This window comes from Danio rerio, chromosome 9 (assembly GCF_052040795.2).
Source record: "Danio rerio strain M-AB ecotype USA chromosome 9, GRCz13ab, whole genome shotgun sequence".
In the NCBI taxonomy this organism is placed as follows: Eukaryota; Metazoa; Chordata; class Actinopteri; order Cypriniformes; family Danionidae; genus Danio; species Danio rerio.
Window position 1 is genome coordinate 40347757 of NC_141029.1, and position 17708 is coordinate 40365464.

At 33.3% G+C, this 17708-nt stretch overlaps 1 protein-coding gene across 2 annotated transcripts; it reads left to right on the forward strand.

Moving 5' to 3' along the window:
• Window positions 1-973: 973 nt before the first annotated feature.
• Window positions 974-16348, forward strand: lmln (leishmanolysin-like (metallopeptidase M8 family)). Of its 2 annotated transcripts, XM_087268232.2 has the most exons (17): window positions 974-1242; window positions 1657-1754; window positions 1846-1876; window positions 2001-2083; window positions 2224-2341; window positions 3883-4061; window positions 4156-4261; window positions 4728-4822; window positions 6122-6239; window positions 6319-6426; window positions 6520-6596; window positions 7510-7620; window positions 8319-8451; window positions 11272-11431; window positions 11552-11682; window positions 12255-12465; window positions 15041-16348. In XM_087268232.2, the coding sequence occupies exons 1-17, from the start codon at window positions 1108-1110 to the stop codon at window positions 15139-15141; spliced, it is 1995 nt and encodes a 664-aa protein (XP_087124358.1). In that variant the 5' UTR covers window positions 974-1107; the 3' UTR covers window positions 15142-16348. The 2 variants fall into 2 exon arrangements, with proteins under 2 accessions (XP_087124358.1, XP_087124357.1); XM_087268231.2 differs by lacking the exon at window positions 1846-1876 and having other exon boundaries at window positions 1657-1758; window positions 1971-2083.
• Window positions 16349-17708: the final 1360 nt, after the last annotated feature.

Below are 17708 nucleotides of genomic sequence, written 5' to 3' on the forward strand. Positions count from 1 at the left end.
TTGCAAGACTAAATAGTTTTTATTCACTCGCCTTTTTTGATCATTTATTTTTCCATCTGTTGTCATGTATAGCTGCACTGCAAAAAGCTTTTCTTTCTGTCTTTCTTTCTTTCTTTCTTCCTTTTTTTCTTTCTTTCTTTCTTTCTTTCTTTCTTTCTTTTTTTCTTTCTTTCTTTCTTTCTTTCTATTTTGTCTCATTTCCAGTTCAAATATGTAAAAAAATCTTAAATCAAGAACAGACAAGAAAAATGGCATAAGAAAATTAAGTGATGCTTAACTTCTGTTTGAGATTATATCTTATTAAGATTTTTTTCTTACTCCATTGGCAAATAATTTAGCTTGTTTTAAGCAAATAATTAGACAATTTCTTATGCTACTTCATGTGTTTAGTATGTATCTTGATTTAAGATGTTTTTTAGATATTTGGATTGAAAACAGGACAAAAATACCTTTTTTAATTTATTGCTATTATTATTATAACAGTTTAGGGATGAGCTTTTTGAATGAGGGGTTGGAAATGAATGCTTTTCTTGGAAATTATTATTATTATTATTTTTTTACAGTCTAATCGAAGAAACAATCGACAGATTAATTGATTATTAAAATAATCGTTAGTTGCAACCCTACTACTCACACTTGGGTATTTATTAAACAGTTGTTCAACATATTGTGAATAATATAAACACAAACATGTAATGCCATTTTTGTGATTTAAATAATAACTCACATGGCGTGAACAAGGGACTAGAAGGGCCCTTTAAATGCATCCAAGTTTACAGAATAGCTGCTATGTTTAAAATAGAAACGTAGTAAGCATTATTTCACAACTCTAGCAATATATTTCAGTGGATTTTTATTTTTTATAATTTTTTGCCTATTTAAAGTTGTTTTTAATTTTATTCTCATTATTAAATTAAAATTGAATGCGGGCTTTTATTTTGATAATGTATCGTCTCTATGTTCGGGCAGCTCTGGGTTTATGGGTGAAGCCGGTTTAATGAACTGCCCGTTGGAATTTCTCTCGGAAGATCCTTCGGTTTTCCGAGTAATTGAGGGTCTTTATGCATCATGACAGGACGGAGATATGAAAGATAAAGCACGGGTAGAATGATGGCGTCAGGATGGCGGCAGCCTCGATCAGTTATCGGAGCCGCTTTATTCTTTAACACCACCATCATCATCTTCATCAGCACCGGCGCACAGACGCACACCTGTGACCACAAAGTGCCCCTTCACACAGAGGTCAGGCCCTTATATCGTTTTTTGAACATTTTTAGTCTAAAATATGATATTAGCATCAAATTGTATGGCTGTGACTTTTTAATATAATGTTTTGGTTGGGTTTTTCCTTCAAAATGAACAATATCAGAGGCTGTCAATCTGGTGTCAGCGTTTTTATGTCCAATAAAAGAAAGAGTTTGATATTTAAGGTGAATAAATGATGACAAAACAGTTTATTTTTGGTTAATTGTCTTTTTAAGCAGTATCAAGATGGACAGAGAGCTCACTTTTGTAAACAAAAACCTGTCATCATTTGGTCACCCTTTATGTTGTTCAGATACAAATGTGGAAAGCAAAGGATACCACAAGCTAATCATGATTAATACATTGTTTCACCAGTACTCCTGATAGCAATATCTGCTGTTACTCTTTTAGGTGATTCATAAGGTCTTTTTGAAGCCAGATAGACTGACCAAAAGAAGCACTGACCAGCAGTTAAACATTAAGATAGAGTACGACTCCAGCTTGGATGGGTTAGTTACTGGTTTATGTGTTATTAAATTCAGTAACTGTATCTTATTACAGGTATACACATTGATTTAATGTATTCTGTTGTTCCCACAGGTTAGATGAAGCCAAAAGCAGCCTTGTGAAGGTACTTTATGATTCATGTGGTCAAGATTTTACCACACACATGTTTGTTAAATCCTAAAAATTGCCTTTCACCTCGAAATTGGATGCATGCATAGGGTATTGATCCTTTTCTGCTTTGTTTCAAGGACAAGCTCCTCCCACAGGCTATTGATTATCTTCAGAAGGCTTTCAGGGTTCGCAGACAGTCGGGTCCGATATTACTTAGCAGGTAATTCTCTTCTGAGCGACTATTGTCTGACAGCAAATCCTCTTAAAGTTGCACTTGGGTCTGTTTTTCTGGCAGCTTGGCAGGTTCTTAATCTCATTTGTGCCTGTATTTTAATCTTAAATTATGTTCGTAATTATTAGGCAATGTGCAACCAATCAGTACCTTCGGAAAAGAGACGATCCTCACCGCTACTGTCAGGGACCATGTGCTAACGTAACCAAATGTGGCCCAGTTGTTGTTCCTGAACATCATTTGCAGGTGGGACACTAAGGTTTTTGGGGAGAAAAGTTTTTTTTAATTACAGTTTATTTGTGTTGATAAAATATTCAGCTATTTTTTAGTTTAAAAGCGACTGTAAAGATCATTAATAGTTGGTGGAAATTTATGTATTTGGTCTATCTCTGTCAAAAGATTACTTAAAGCAATCCTGGCAGTTTGTTTGGAGGTGTTCTGTTGATATGCATGTTTAATGTGTACCTTTTATTTTTGATATTGTGCATCATGCTGTAGTTCAGACATGGATAGTCTTGTGATTAAATGTAAACTTCAGACATTTTCTGCCAGTGTCTCAAATTTAGGATGAACGTATAACAACTGTCTACTGACACACAAATGTATTAGAGCCTTGTTGCACAGTGGGATTTAGAGGCATGATTACATTACTACTGTTACATTGCAAACAGAGGCATTTTGCAGTATTATTTAGTAAATGTTACCTGTAACTCACTGTAGAAATTTTATTCTCAACTCTCCTTCATTCAGATCTGTTCTGAAAAAAAATCTTGTCCACTTTTTTGCAACAGACCACCATTTTAATAAGTGCTTCTGTGCACTGTCAGGTGCAACTAGTTCCAAAGTAACTAGTTACATAGAAAGTAAAGGATCATTTTGCACCTTAGTTTACATGGAACTTGCTCCACATGTAAATGCATCAACCTTGATAACTAAACACTCTCAGAAATAAAGGTAGCTATCAGTGGAGCATTAACTTTACCTTTACAAAAGTTTACCAAAGAGTCCATATTGACACCTATGTAGAGGTATATATTAGTACATAAAATGCATATTTGAAGATGTGAATACCTATAACATTTTAACAAAGTTATTAAATAATTAGTAAAGTTAAAAAATACTTAACAAACACCGGTCCTTGCAAGTGTTTGAATTAAATTTGAATTAATTTGTTTATAGATTGATTTAAACAATTGTACTCAATTGTCACAAACAGAACAAAAAAACAGAGAAATTCTTAAATGAAAAACCTTAAATTTAAATCTTGCACAATAACACTGACAAATAATTCACATTTTAGCAATATTTCAGAAACTGCGTTTGAATATCACCAGCATTGAATTCAACACATTTGATTAAAGCTATGAATCTTTGAAGATTATTTTTAATGTAAATATTAAGTGAATGTGAAATGTTAAGTACAGTAAGGAGGACTTTTATGGTGCTACATACATTGTGCTGGGGTATAAATTACAAAGGTGCTTGATTTAAAATTGATGGTGCTTTAATAAGTCCTTGAATCTGCTGTTCATGAAAGCATGGGAACCCAAGCTTAGCAACCATTACTTTTCTGTTTATTGTAATTTATAATAATAACAATATTTTAATAATCATTTATTCTAGACTAAAGCGACGAAGAGAGAATGTAAATATCTAAATATCAAACTCTTTATTGTTATGTTTGTGTGTTAATTTCTGTGTTTACCATTTTTAAAAAATGTTTTCAACATAAATATTCAGATGCATAATGTCTGTGTATATTTAATGAATAAGTTTTTTTTTTTCAGCAATGCAGGGTTTGCAGTGAGTCTGGAAAGTCCTGTGGCCCCGTCGGTCCTCCTGATGGCGAGGGGGTGGCGAGGGCTGATTTTGTGCTGTACGTGAGTGCGATGACCACTGAGCGTTGTGGACAGGAGAACATCGTAGCCTATGCAGCGTATTGTCAGCTTGAGTCTGAACTAGACAGGTAACGGAGATATTTAAGGAAACAGAGCTGACTTTTATTCGCTTTTTTCTTTCATTGTTGAAATGTATAATAACAGCAACATTTCATAATGCAGACCCATTGCTGGATATGCCAATCTGTGTCCCAATATGATCTCTACTCAACCTCAGGAGTTTGAAGGGATGCTGTCCACGGTTAAACACGAGATCATACATGCTCTGGTAACACTTCTGCACATAGGCTTTACTCATAAAATGAATGTTGTTCATTATTAAATTACTGAATTATTTGTCCTCCTGTATATTTTACCCCAATTTCTGCTTAATATAAAGAAGATTTCAACACATTTCTAAACATAACTAATTTCTCAGCTTAAAGTGCAGTTTAAAGGCTTTACGAGGGTAATTAGGCAAGTTAGAGAAATTAGGAAAGTAGTTGTTTAACAGTGGTTTGTGGTCAGCAAAAATATTGCTAAAGGAGGCTAATAATATTGACCTTAAAATGGATTTTTAAAAAATTAATAACTGCTTTTATTCTAGCCGAAATAAAACAATAAAACTTTATTTAGAAGAAAAAATATTATAGGAAATACTGTGAAAAATTCCTTGCTGTTAAATGTCTTTTGGGGGAAAAAAATTCCCAGGAGGGAGAATAATTTTGACTTTGGCTGTATATGTTGTGTCTAAGGGGTTTTCTGCTGGACTCTTTGCCTTTTATCATGATGATGGTGGAAAACCTCTGACGCCACGTTCTGCAAGTGGTCTTCCTGCTTATAATGAAAGGTAATAGTTATATTTGTATATTCATTTTTGTGTTGGAAATGTAATTAAATCCTCATAATCCATTCAGGGCTAATTCATTCATAATCAGAAGCTAATTTTTTTTACTATTTTCAGACTTCACATAATCAAGTTTTAATATATAAAATATATTAAGCTGTGTCCCCATATCTAATACATTTTGAAATTTTTCAAGCCATTATTAATCCTAAACTCCTTATAATTCTGATTGCGTTGTTAGATTATGTACACTTTTTCAGTGGTGTACATAATCTACATAATTACTTTTTTTTTTTCTGCACACTACTTTTTAGTGTTGAAAAAAATATATTTATCAAACCCATTTTTTGAGCTGGAATTAGAAAATAATGTATATTTCAATTATCAGGGTTAAAAATATTTTGATAAATATACAGAAGAAGGCTTCATGCCTGCAATTATTACTCAATCTTCCAAAATAATAAACATGTAAAAGAGTGCAAATGGTTAAAAATACATTAATTTGCGTAACTAATGCAGGTTACAACTGTTATACTGTATTTTTATAATTCTTTCTTAAAAACAGGTACATATAATCCATGATATATGTAGGTAATGGATATTTCTTGTTATTATATGAAATACAAATGGGTGATTCTAGACATGTTGTTACATTTTGCATCTCCTAGATAAACCCTCTATTATTTTTCAATGACAGAAAACCTTTCATGAAACTTTCTGTGTCTTTAGATATGCATTATAAACAATTGTAGCAAACATATATTTGTATATTTCTATCTGTCCCTATGTTCTGGTCAACTCTTTTACATCTCTTAAAAGGCATAACAGTCTCACAAACAAAGCACTGATAGAAAAAGCATGTGACTTGTTTCAAGTGATGGCACTCTTGCTGGCCAGAAACTCTAGAAGGCACTGAGGCATGTCATTATTCTGTTAGTAATTTGTGCGAAATGTTTAGGAGGCCCAAATATTAGATTATTTTTCAACTCTGTTATTGTTATATTTCAGTAAATCCCTCTTTAAAAGCAGTAGTATGCTTAAAAACACATACAATTACTGCATACTGCAAACATACTGCTTTTCACTTGAGCTAAAGCACAAAATGGTGGGAAATGTCAACTCTGTTACTCTCAAATTTATTATGGGTTCAAACCTTTAACAATAATTTAAACAACAAGTAACAGAATTGAATGTTCTCTATCCAGTTCAAGGAAAATGAATGGAAAATGTTTGAAAGGTACCTGCAAATCTGGAATGAGCCATTTCTATCATTTAATTCATTACTTTCTGTCTTTCTCTCAGTTTAGGGTTATATCAGTGGAGTGATAAAGTCATTAAAAGAGCAACTCGACTGTGGGACATCCGAGGAGGCCAAATGGTTAGACACACTGTCCATCTTCTGGCCACCCCACGTGTAGTGGTAAGTATTTTCTGTATATTTCTATTTAATTAAACTCTAATCTAATTTAGTTGCATAACTTTATTTGATTCTTTATCAGGAGGAAGCAAGAAGACATTTTAATTGCCCCATTCTAGAGGGCATGGAACTAGAGAACCAGGGTGGTGCTGGGACAGAGCTTAACCACTGGGAAAAACGCCTGCTGGAGGTACTGAATCAGTATCTCTAAATGATCTTCTGAAGGGGGTCAGTACTGTCAAAATACAGTTTAAACTGATTCCAGTATGTTTTGTTTTAATAGAACGAGGCAATGACTGGATCTCACACACAGAACAGAGTGTTTTCCAGAATTACCTTGGCCATAATGGAGGATACTGGGTAAGAGAAATGTTTTTGCTAATTGATAATGCAGCTAATGGAGTTGTGTGTGAGTTCTTTTGCGCTCAACTTCCATGACACACTTTTTCCATGACACGCTTGTGCAGTGTTAGCACTGTTTATGAATCTCCTTAAAGGGATAGTTTTCCCCAAAAATGAAAACTCCCTCACCATTTCCTCTCACTCAAGTGGTTCTCAACTTTAATTAATTTGTTTCTTCTGTTTCACACAATTTAAGATATTGTTACAACCTCTTTGATGTTGGTCTAGGGTAAAAGTAATAACATTTAAAAGGAAAATAGTATGGAGGTCAATGTCTGCTTATTTCTAACATTCTTCAGCATATTTCCCTTTGTGTTGAACAGAAGAAAGAAACTCAAACAGGTTTGTAAGAAGAGGAAAATGAGTAAATGATGGCTGAATTTTAATTTCTGGAAATGTAGATGTTAAAATATCCCTAGAGGATATGATTTGGTTGACATGCTGATACACATTGTTTTTTCCACAACCGTTTACTTTCACAGACATAACCTACATTATGTGAATTATGTTTAGATTTTTTGCACTTGTTATTTGCATATTGCGTTTTCTTTTGACAACTGATGTGAGAAATCTTTAATACTCTCTCAATGTATCTTTCAACAACTCCTTTGTGCGCATTGCATGTCTGTGCACTCAGAAAACTGCATGTCAGGAGAATAAACCGACAGAGCTTTTATCGCCCCAAAATGGGGACATTTACAGAATGGTATAATTAGTGAGATATTTTAGGCCAAAACCTCATTGAGGCACTTTGGGGATTTTTTTTAATGTTTTATAAAAAGGGGTCATTTATATAATAGGATCCCTTGAAACTCTAACATTACAAGGTTATGCTTTTAATTGTCTAATCTGAGCTGTCATTTATTTTAAGGTGGTACAGGGCCAATTACAGTATGGCGGAGAACCTGCAGTGGGGAAGAGGTTTGGGGTGTGACTTTGTGATGAAAAGCTGCAAATTCTGGATAGACCAGCATCGCCATAAGTAAGTTTTGATGCATATGATTAAATTGTGTGATGAAATATAGATATTAGTGTGCAAGGAATATCTCCCAGATGAGTGTTTGTTTTAGTAAGAGGGTTCATTTTTGCTTTTATATTTTGCAGCACACCATTGCATCCAAGTGCATAAACCGATATTCCTTCATTTTCCGTCACCTTAGTCTCTATTTTAGAGGTCGCCACCGCGGATTGAACCACTAACTATTCTGACATATGTTTTACACAATGAATGTTCTTTCAAGAAAACACCCATACACACTTATTTACAATTTAGTTCATCCATTTCACCTGTAATGCGTGTCTTTTCTAGTGTGTGGGAAACCGGAGCACCCAGAGGAAACCCACGCAAACACGGGGAAAACATGCAAACTCCACATAGTAATGCCAACTGGTACAGCCAGGATTCAAACCAGCGACCTTCTTGTTTTGAGGCGACAGTGCTATCCACTGAGCCACCGTGCTGCCCTGCATAAACCAATATATTTTATCAATTACAATTAAGATATTCCATAGAAACTTATTGCTTTGTTATTGCTACTGAAACAGAATGCAGACCAGTTCTTTATTTTAGATGGATCTTATTGTATGTTTTCTAGAGGAATTGGAAGTAACCTAAAATGTACAATATCATGGAAATGGTTTGAGCCTTCAACAGTGTTTTACCTTTTGTTTTTGAACCAGGAGGCCGACGCTGAGCCCATACTGTGATTCTGTGAGAAGCGCACCTCTGCAGCTCACCTGCAGGCAGGACCAGCTGGCAGTGGCTGTTTGCAACCTACAGAAGTTTTCTAATGCGCTTCCAGCAGAGTATCAGGTAAGATCATCAGAAATGTAGATGCTATAAATCAGGTGCATGTAATAAAGTTACTCAGTTTGCAGTTGACACATTATCTTTTTGACACAAAGTCAGTTTAGTCAGTAATGCAATCAGTTGCTAAATTCAGATCTGCTTTCCTATGATGGTTTGTGCTGAGCCAGAGAAAGATGTGCATAGCGCTGGTCATAAATCAACATTTATCAGTGTTTTCAGACTAGAATTATTTTAGGTTTCAGGCATTTCAGGCTTACCCTCTTTACCCTTAATTTATTGTTATTACTGCATTTTTCCTACATTCATCCTTGTATGTATCTTTTACTGCTGCACATTTTATATGTCTGTAAAGTCCCTTGAGATGCTACTTTTAAAGGTGCTATTAAAAATAAAGATGAATATTATTATTATTATTAGTAGTAGTAGTATTAGTAGTAGTGTTATTATTATTAAAGATTATTATTATTATTATTATTATAGTGTAAATACTATTTACAAATAAAAAGTATTTATTTGTAAAATACGCTGATGTCTGTGGAGATATAAAAAAATACTGTATATTTAAACAATCATATAATGTCCTTTATTCACATCAAATACACACTGATTAGGTTAATAGAACGTTTATTCTATTCTTCTGCCAGTTAAAAACACTTATTTTCATACATTTTGATGGAAATTGAGGAATTAACATGTTGTAAATCCAGCAGCTCTAATCTATCCAGCACAGGCTAAAATGGCAGCACCCATCATAGATCAAATAATATGATCATTGTTCAGCTGTTTAAATGATGAAATATATATTCTTACACATATTTCAGAATCATAATATTAGATATTTTACAATATAATTAGGACATATGTAAATATTTGCAGAAAAAGAAGCAAAACATTTTATAAATACTAAAATCATCAGGATGAGGTGTGTCACACGATAAACTTGCTCTTGTCCTCTAATAGCAACACTTTTGATGCTTTCTTTTCTATCAAACTTGTTTATAAAAAACCCAACTTGAATTATTTTGGAATGAATAATATGAGAACACATGTTCTCATCCTGTATGTAAATAGCTGACTTTTTCTTCATTTTTCCTTTTTATTTTAAATTTTTTATGCTATTTTTTTGATAATTGAACAAAATTTAAGCACTGTATAAAGTTAGTACACTTGGCCCTAATGTTTGTCAATCGTATGCCATTTAAAGTCACATACTGAGGTTTAAATGTAACTTGAAATATTGTATGATTGTACTCATTTGAGTGTTAACAATAAACAAAAAAGCTTGCTCTGACTATCTTATACTATAATATATCACCAATCAAATACTCTATTTGTTTTTGGTCCACTTTATATGTTTTCACGTCGATTTTGCAATACTATTAATCAGTGTTAGGGAAATTTACTATTAAAAGTAAGGCTTATCTAAGAACTTCCTGAACCCAGATCTATAATTGCCATATATACAGATTATTGAAAGTTTACAGCAATGTGTTTGCTTCTTTTTTTTTTTTTTTTTTTACTATTTACTATTTGTAAAATCACTGTCCATTGAGACAATCGATGCGCTTAAAATAATGAGAATATTCATGATTTATTGTGACTACTTTCATTTAAATTCAGTAATTTATTTCTTGAAAGCTAATTTATTAAACTAAAAAGTAACTCACTTTACATTTTCAAAAAAGTAACTAAAATATTATTACTTATTTTTTAAAAGTAATGCTTTACTTGTTACTTAGAAAAGTAATATCACTATGTAACTCACATTACTTGTAATGCATTACCCCAAACACTGCTAACAATCTCTTTCTATTTTTTTCTTTATAATACTTAATTGTGTCTTTTACCAGTAACACTCCTATCACTTCTGTTGTCCTCATTTGAAAGTTCTTTGGATAAAAGCATCTGCAAAATGATTACATATAAATCCAAGATAAGTGCCTTTATAGAAGGTTGATTAAACCATCGTATATTTAAATCATGTGTGTGTGTGTATGTGTGTGTGTATATATATATATTAGGGGTGTCAAAATTAATTGTTTTTTCGGTGCACCGTGATGCAGACGCGGACAATTCTGTATCGGTTCAGTAATAATCATAACCGGTTATTATGTACTGACGTCATTTATCTCCTACGCACTCTGTCGCGAGGGAGGTGAGAGCGAGTATTTACAACACTCAGCCAACTCAGGGCCGGCCCGTGGCATAGGCACCCTAGGCAAATGCTAAGGGCGCTGTTTATCCATGGAGGTGCCAGAAATGAGCGCGGTTCAGTTGGTTTTGTTTTCGATATTCCTGACACATTCAGTTATAGACGGCATTAACTCAAAAAACTCTTACCCAAAAAAGATCTAGAGTGTGTTTCCTACAAAAAGACACAGTTGGTTATGTTTCACAGCTGTCTTTCTGTTTTTCACTCGACATTACGAGCACTGCTCCGTTTAAGCCCTCGCAATATGTGTTTAGCCAGGAGAGCTCGCGCTGAGAGGAGCTCAGTGCTTCTTTTTTTTTTTTTTTCTCCTGCTCCGCTCATACTGAGGTCTCCCTGTTCCGAGGGCTTAAGTGTGTGTGTGTGTGTGTGTTTGTTGCTGTCATGTTTGTGTATGTGTTTGAATGAGAGACAGTGCGGTGCTGTGTGTCTGTGTGTTTATACAGACAGCTTGTTATAGCCTCCCCCCTATAATATAATACTGTATATAGAAAGCATCGTCAATGCACCGAGATATCGAATTGAACCGAATCGAAGGCATGATAATCTAACCGAACCGTGAGACCAGTATAGGTTCACACCTCTAATATATATATTTATGTTATATGTTGTAGTACTTTGACCATATTCCTGGCGTCCCCAAGGAGGATTTGTCTGCGTATGGAGGGGCTGTAGAAATCGCAGACTACTGTCCTTTTAGCCAGGAGTTTAGCTGGCATGTGGGAGGTGAATATCAGCGCAGCTCTTACTGCAGGATTCAGGAGAACCAACCAGGTGAGACGCACAGCTCTCACATTCATTTCTAAGCACTCCTGTGGCTTTTTTTTTTTTTTTTGCACAATTTTTTTGCATCATTCGACAACTGTTAATGATATTAGAAATCTGCTTTTTTAGCCACATGGAGAAACTATGGGGCAGAACAATATGGCCCAGGATCAGTTTGTCTGTACCAGAAATCTGCATTTGTTATGGAGCAGTGCACCAAACGAATGACTTACCCAGACTGGGGCAGTGGATGCTATAAGGTAAGAAGAATATTAGATGTGAGGTGCGATACTGCAATAAAAACAACTAATAATTCTTAGGTTTTGTGGATTTACTGGATATTGTAGTTATAGGTTTGTGTAATATGTTTATATTTGTTTAAATCTGTAAATCTGTGCTAACACTTCTTAATAATTTCAAACCCAAATATAGTCATTTAGAGCATTTTTTACTTTTTAGAAAATGAGAATTGTTCAGAATAACATGTTTTGTTTGTTGTGAATGTGAATTTGGGTTTTTCTATCAAATATAGTGAAGTTAAAACTGGTATTGTGTTGTCTAAAAATAAATATGTCTAAAAACATGGCACCTTTTTGACAAAAATTAGCAAGAAATGGCATCGGTAGTTTATAGAATAAAACAAAAATTCATAAAACAAACCAAAAAAGGTTTACGTAAAAATACGTAAATCATAAATTTGAAGAAGCTGATGATTTATAAGTGGTCTTCTAATTTTTCATATCAGTAAATGTATAAACTGTCGTTCAAATGTTTTGGAGAAATTAATTTTGTCATAATTGATATATATACTAAAACTGATTTGTGTTTGCAGGTGTCTTGTACAGCTCAAGGGTTGCTGGTTTGGGTGCAGAACGAAACCTTTCTATGTGTTCGGACTGGTCAGGTGATCAGCGTGAGTATACGGATGAATGAATGGGTGTACAACGGTCAGCTCATCTGCCCAGCCTGCTCTGACTTCTGCAGCAACTGCCCTCTGCCTCATCTGATACCTCCTCTAAACACTACCAAGAGTGCTCCAATAGGTCAGTTACTATCAGATATGCAGCGTATTACATACTGACACATTCAGCTTTAAAAGGGCAAATTCTTATTCAGCTGTTATTTATGCTCTAACTGCTGCACGACATTGGAAAAATCTGACATTGCGATATTTTCTTTTGCTGCTATTTATATTGTGATATTAATACAATGTCAACTGGTGATTTGAATAGCTGTTTTTAGAGAAAATTCATTAATTTAGATTGACTGGGTTGATCAAGCAATTTCTATGGAGTGCATCTGCATAATATATAAAAGGCAAGTAAATACAAAAACGACAGAACAAAATTAAAAGTTAAACACAGTGCTTTATAGTTTTCTGGGGAGTCTAAAAGTATTCATATACAAAAATGCTATAATCAAAAGTAAAATAGCATGAAGTTCATTGTATAAATAATATTTTTATAATAAAACTAATCCTACGATTTGACTATTGCGCATAAACACATTGCGATATTGCTCAAATGATATATTGTTCAGCTCTATAACAGAAATATATTACCGAAATATAATGATATATTGTTCAGCTCAAAGGTAATACAATAACATTAATTAATAATTTATGGAATCGTAAATGTCATGTTTGAATTAGAATTACTTTTAATTATATGATCATTTATAAAGCAATGCTAATGTGTTCACATGAAATGTTAAAATAATAAAAAAATACATTAAATCACACAAAAAGAAACAAATGTAAAAACTTTAATGTGTAAGAACTGGTTAAATATCTGTATTTGCAAAAGTGATTTATGTGAGATTAGGGCTGTGCAATATTAGCGAGTATGTACTGTACTGTGTATATATATACATATATATATATATATATATATATATATATATATATATATATATATATATATATATATATATATATATATATATATATATACACACACACACACACACACACACACACACACACACACACAGTTGAAGTCAGAATTATTAGCCCCCCTGGTTATTTTTCCCCAATTTCTGTTTAACAAGATTTTTTTTCAACACATTACTAATCATAATAGTTTTAATTACTCATTTCTAATAATATTAGACATTTAAAGGCTTAATTAGGTTAACTAGGCAGGATAGGGTAATTAGAAACTATGTAGTTTATCGAAAAAAGTATAGCTTAAAGGAGCTAATTATTTTGAGTGGTTGTTAAAAAAATTAAAAACTGCTTTAGTTTTAGGCCGAAATAATAAAACAAAAGGGGAAGAAAAAATATTATCTGACATACTGTGAAAAATGTCCTTGTTCTGTTAAACATTATTTTGAAATATTTAAAAATCAAATCAAATCAAAGGGGGGATAATAATTCTGACTTTAACTCTACATCTTATCAGAACTGTAAAATTTTTTTTTATATTATTTCCCTATTATTTATTTTGTGGTGTGTATTATTATTATTATTATTATTATTATTATTATTATTATTATTATTATTATTATTATTATTATTATTATTTTTAATACTTTTATGACCAAAATTTTCCACACCACCACAGGAAAAATTACGTGTTGAGAAAGCTGCAAGCTTGAAATTGCAATATTTACATTTTACATTTTGTTTAGCAATATTTCATGCTGGGTTTGTAATCATCATCATTATTATTATTATTATTATTATTATTATTATTATTTTTACGTGTTTTATATTTAATTAAGATTTGTCTTATATTTCTACATTCTTAAATAAACAGTTGCCTTGAAATTCTAAATAAAATGAGAAAAAATGTTCACATATGAATGAGTACATTTTTGAAAAAAGAAATAGTTCTTTCTATGTGGTCAATATGTAAATAAGCTATTAATAGATATGCAGAGAAGTACTATATTGTAATATCATTATCAGGAAATGAGGTATTTAAAATCGTGACATGAGATTTTTGCCCAGCCCTGTGTGAAATCAGTTTTCTTTATTTTCGTCATTTATGATCAGTCCGTTTGGTAAATGCATTACTGAACATGTGAATGATATGTACAGGGTTCCCACAGGGTTCAAGACATTTCTAGAATGTCACTAAATTTTAAAAGGTTTATTGCAGACATTGAAAGTCAGGGAGTTTTTATTTCTATCAAGTTTTGAAGTATCATGGACTTTTTTGTCACTTTAATATTTTTCATTCATCAACAATTTTGATTTGATTATAATCTTATTTTTTCTGTACTGTATTGTGATTGCATGTTGATTCACAGGTTTGACTATATTGTAGTGGTTAGGCTATTTTAAGGGCCATTTATTAATTCAGTTATTATTGTTCAGTGTTTTTAAAATTTTTCCACGTCAACCGGCGGTTCTGTAAGTGAAATACACCAGGCTGGTTTTAACTAAATCAGACATGCCATTAGATTTCAAGAGCATTGTCTACAAAATTCAGACATTGGTCTACAAACCACTTCAGAGATTGGGTGTTAGACTGGGTACATTGTATTTATTTATTTTTATTTTTTTGTAAACGTCATGGAATTTGAAAGTGGGAACCCTGGATGTAAAAACAAACAAAAATTCTAAGAAAGATTTATGCGTTTCCTATTATAATGACTTTTTTCTTCCCTCAGATCCTTGTTCCAGATCTTCCTTTTTAGTGGTGAACTTATGGCAGCTCCTGTTAACTCTCACTCCACTGCTGATCGGCTTCCTCCTCTGTGGCTGGGACTGACTTTAGTCCTGGCTGAATGGGTGAATACGGCGACCTTTGCTGCCACAGGCTTTTCTTGAGGTTTAGCTGACGTGGAGGGCAATCCGGCGACTGATCACTTCCGTACTGTAGTCTGCGGTCAGATAACTGTTCTCTTTGAGTGTGGAGCTGTGGGCAAAAGCCATTGATTGCACTCCTCCTTGTCTGGCTGTCAGGTGCCAGCGAGCTTTAGATCCAATGTGAAGCCATAGTCATGCAAGCTGCGGTCGCGCAGCACGGTTATGCAGGTGCTAATTAATGTTCTCTTTGTCTCTCTGATGGACCGGTAGCATTTTAAAATAGCCGTCTGGCTGAGAATGATGGAAGATTCTCTCTCTGGTGTTCGGCTCATGGTGCTGCTCGGTTGTTCCATGAAGTTATTTGCTGGCAATGTTTTGATCAGCGAATATATATCAGGTCATGTGACTGACGATGCTTGTGAATTTGCATGAAGTAGTGCAAGTGAGATTTATTTTCAAGGGTTTGTTTAACACAAAATGGTATTTCTGTCATAGTTTACTCGCCCTCATGTTGTTCTTAGCCAAATTCTGAAAGATTTCGGTTCCTCCAATGAAAGTCTCTTTATAGATAACTTGCTTCAGAACCTTCATGAAGAGATCAAAAAGGAAATCTTTATAAATCAAGCGTTTTAAGACAAGTGAAATACAACAACATGAAATAATAGACCAGCGACTAGCATTTTTGGTAAACTACATGTTTGCTAGTTGTTTTATTATCAAGATCTGAGGTAAACTCTCTGCTGATGCTTTCGGCATGGTTAATTATGTCACATAAATTGGTATCATTTAACTGAATTAAGCACAAAATCGGTACCTGAGGTGATCAATGTCATGGTAGTTTAATTCGGTTGTTTAGCCAAGTCAGAAATAGAAACCATTTCTAATAAAGAAACTTTGTGAGTCGCCTTCATAGATGGTCAGGACAAACACTCCCTTTAACATGGAAAAGAAACCTTTTATCAGGTGTCAATGTATATCATGTAGTGAAGATACTGTTTGGAATAACAGATTCAGTTTAGCAAACACTGATCACCGAACAATGTTTACAGCATTCATGTTAGATAACAACTTCGAGCATGCTTGCTTGGGGTGTGAAAACTAATAGGCCCACCCGGAATCTGCGCGTGCAGATTTTTTGCAGATTTTTAGCCCATCATTAATTCTGTTTATTTACTTGAGTAAATGTGTGTAAATCTATATTTATTCCGTATTTTTTTAATAAATTTCAGTAATATTTTTGACTAATGTGAAAACGTTCATCTGATTTATGTACAATGCAGTTTGTACAGTATTATTTTCTGTCTTTTACTAGATATGTTATATGACAAACTTGCTTTATTTTACCAAATAGAGTTAATCTAAATGGATTTGCATTTTAAACATTAAATAAAAGTTTTAAAATATATATTTTTAATTTCGCATATTAAGGTTTTAGTTATGATACTCCTAAAACAATTCCACAGAAATATGCAGACTTTTACCAAAATTCTCAGCAGAAATGGCAAAAACGTCTGCAGATTTCGTCTGGCCCTACCAATGACGATCATTCTTGTGTCATGTGGCTTACTTGAGTTTCAGTAAGAACCAATAATGGTTATATAAATTTTGTAAGTTTGCGCAGGTTTGAGCAAAAAATGACAGAATTTTCGTCTTCGGGTGTGAGCTAAAAAACGTTTTCGACACATTAACTTTAATGGATGCTTGCATTTTTTAAAAAAACTGATCTGCACCATTTCCAAATGTAGTTACAAATCAAATACATATCCAATATCTGGATACCTAATCTACATCTTAACACACATTTATTATTTAATTGAGGGTCAAAAATCTCTCAGATTTGATTATAATATGTTTATTGTTGTTCTTGTTCTAAAAATAAACAGAAGCTTCCTAGGTTTGGATTAACATGAGGCTGAGTAAATAATGACAGATATTTCATTTTGGTATGAAGAACCCCTGTGAGTCCTGTTTACATTTAAGAAAGATAAAGATAACCATTACTATGTTTGGCACAAAAACGTGCAGTTTCGTAAAGTGCGTGCTGCAGTTCTGTCATCGGATGCTTTAATTGCTTGATATCATGGATAGATTCTGGCTGACGATATTATCATTTTCATCAGCTTGAATGATATTTTGAACAATATCCAGTTATATTATTTTACTCCCCTGATATCGTATTTGCGGTATGAGCTGATCGTCATCTGGAATGATTTCCGACTATCATTATAGTTATCCTGGATGTAAATGGGCCAAGGTCAGTGCAAGTGCTGAACTGAATTTGTTGCTGTTGTGTACTGTAGGTATGTCTAAACTGTTTAGTTTGATCAATATACATTTGAGTCCTGAGAATTCTAAGATCATAACAATAATTGGGATTTTTTATTATTTACAAAAATATCAATATTTGTAAGAGTTTTAAGATATTATGGTGCAAGGAATTCGTTTTGTCAAACATATTGATACTGATATATTTAAAATGATACAATCTTGCTTTTGTTTAGTATCGATACTGGCTTTATTCTCTCGCAG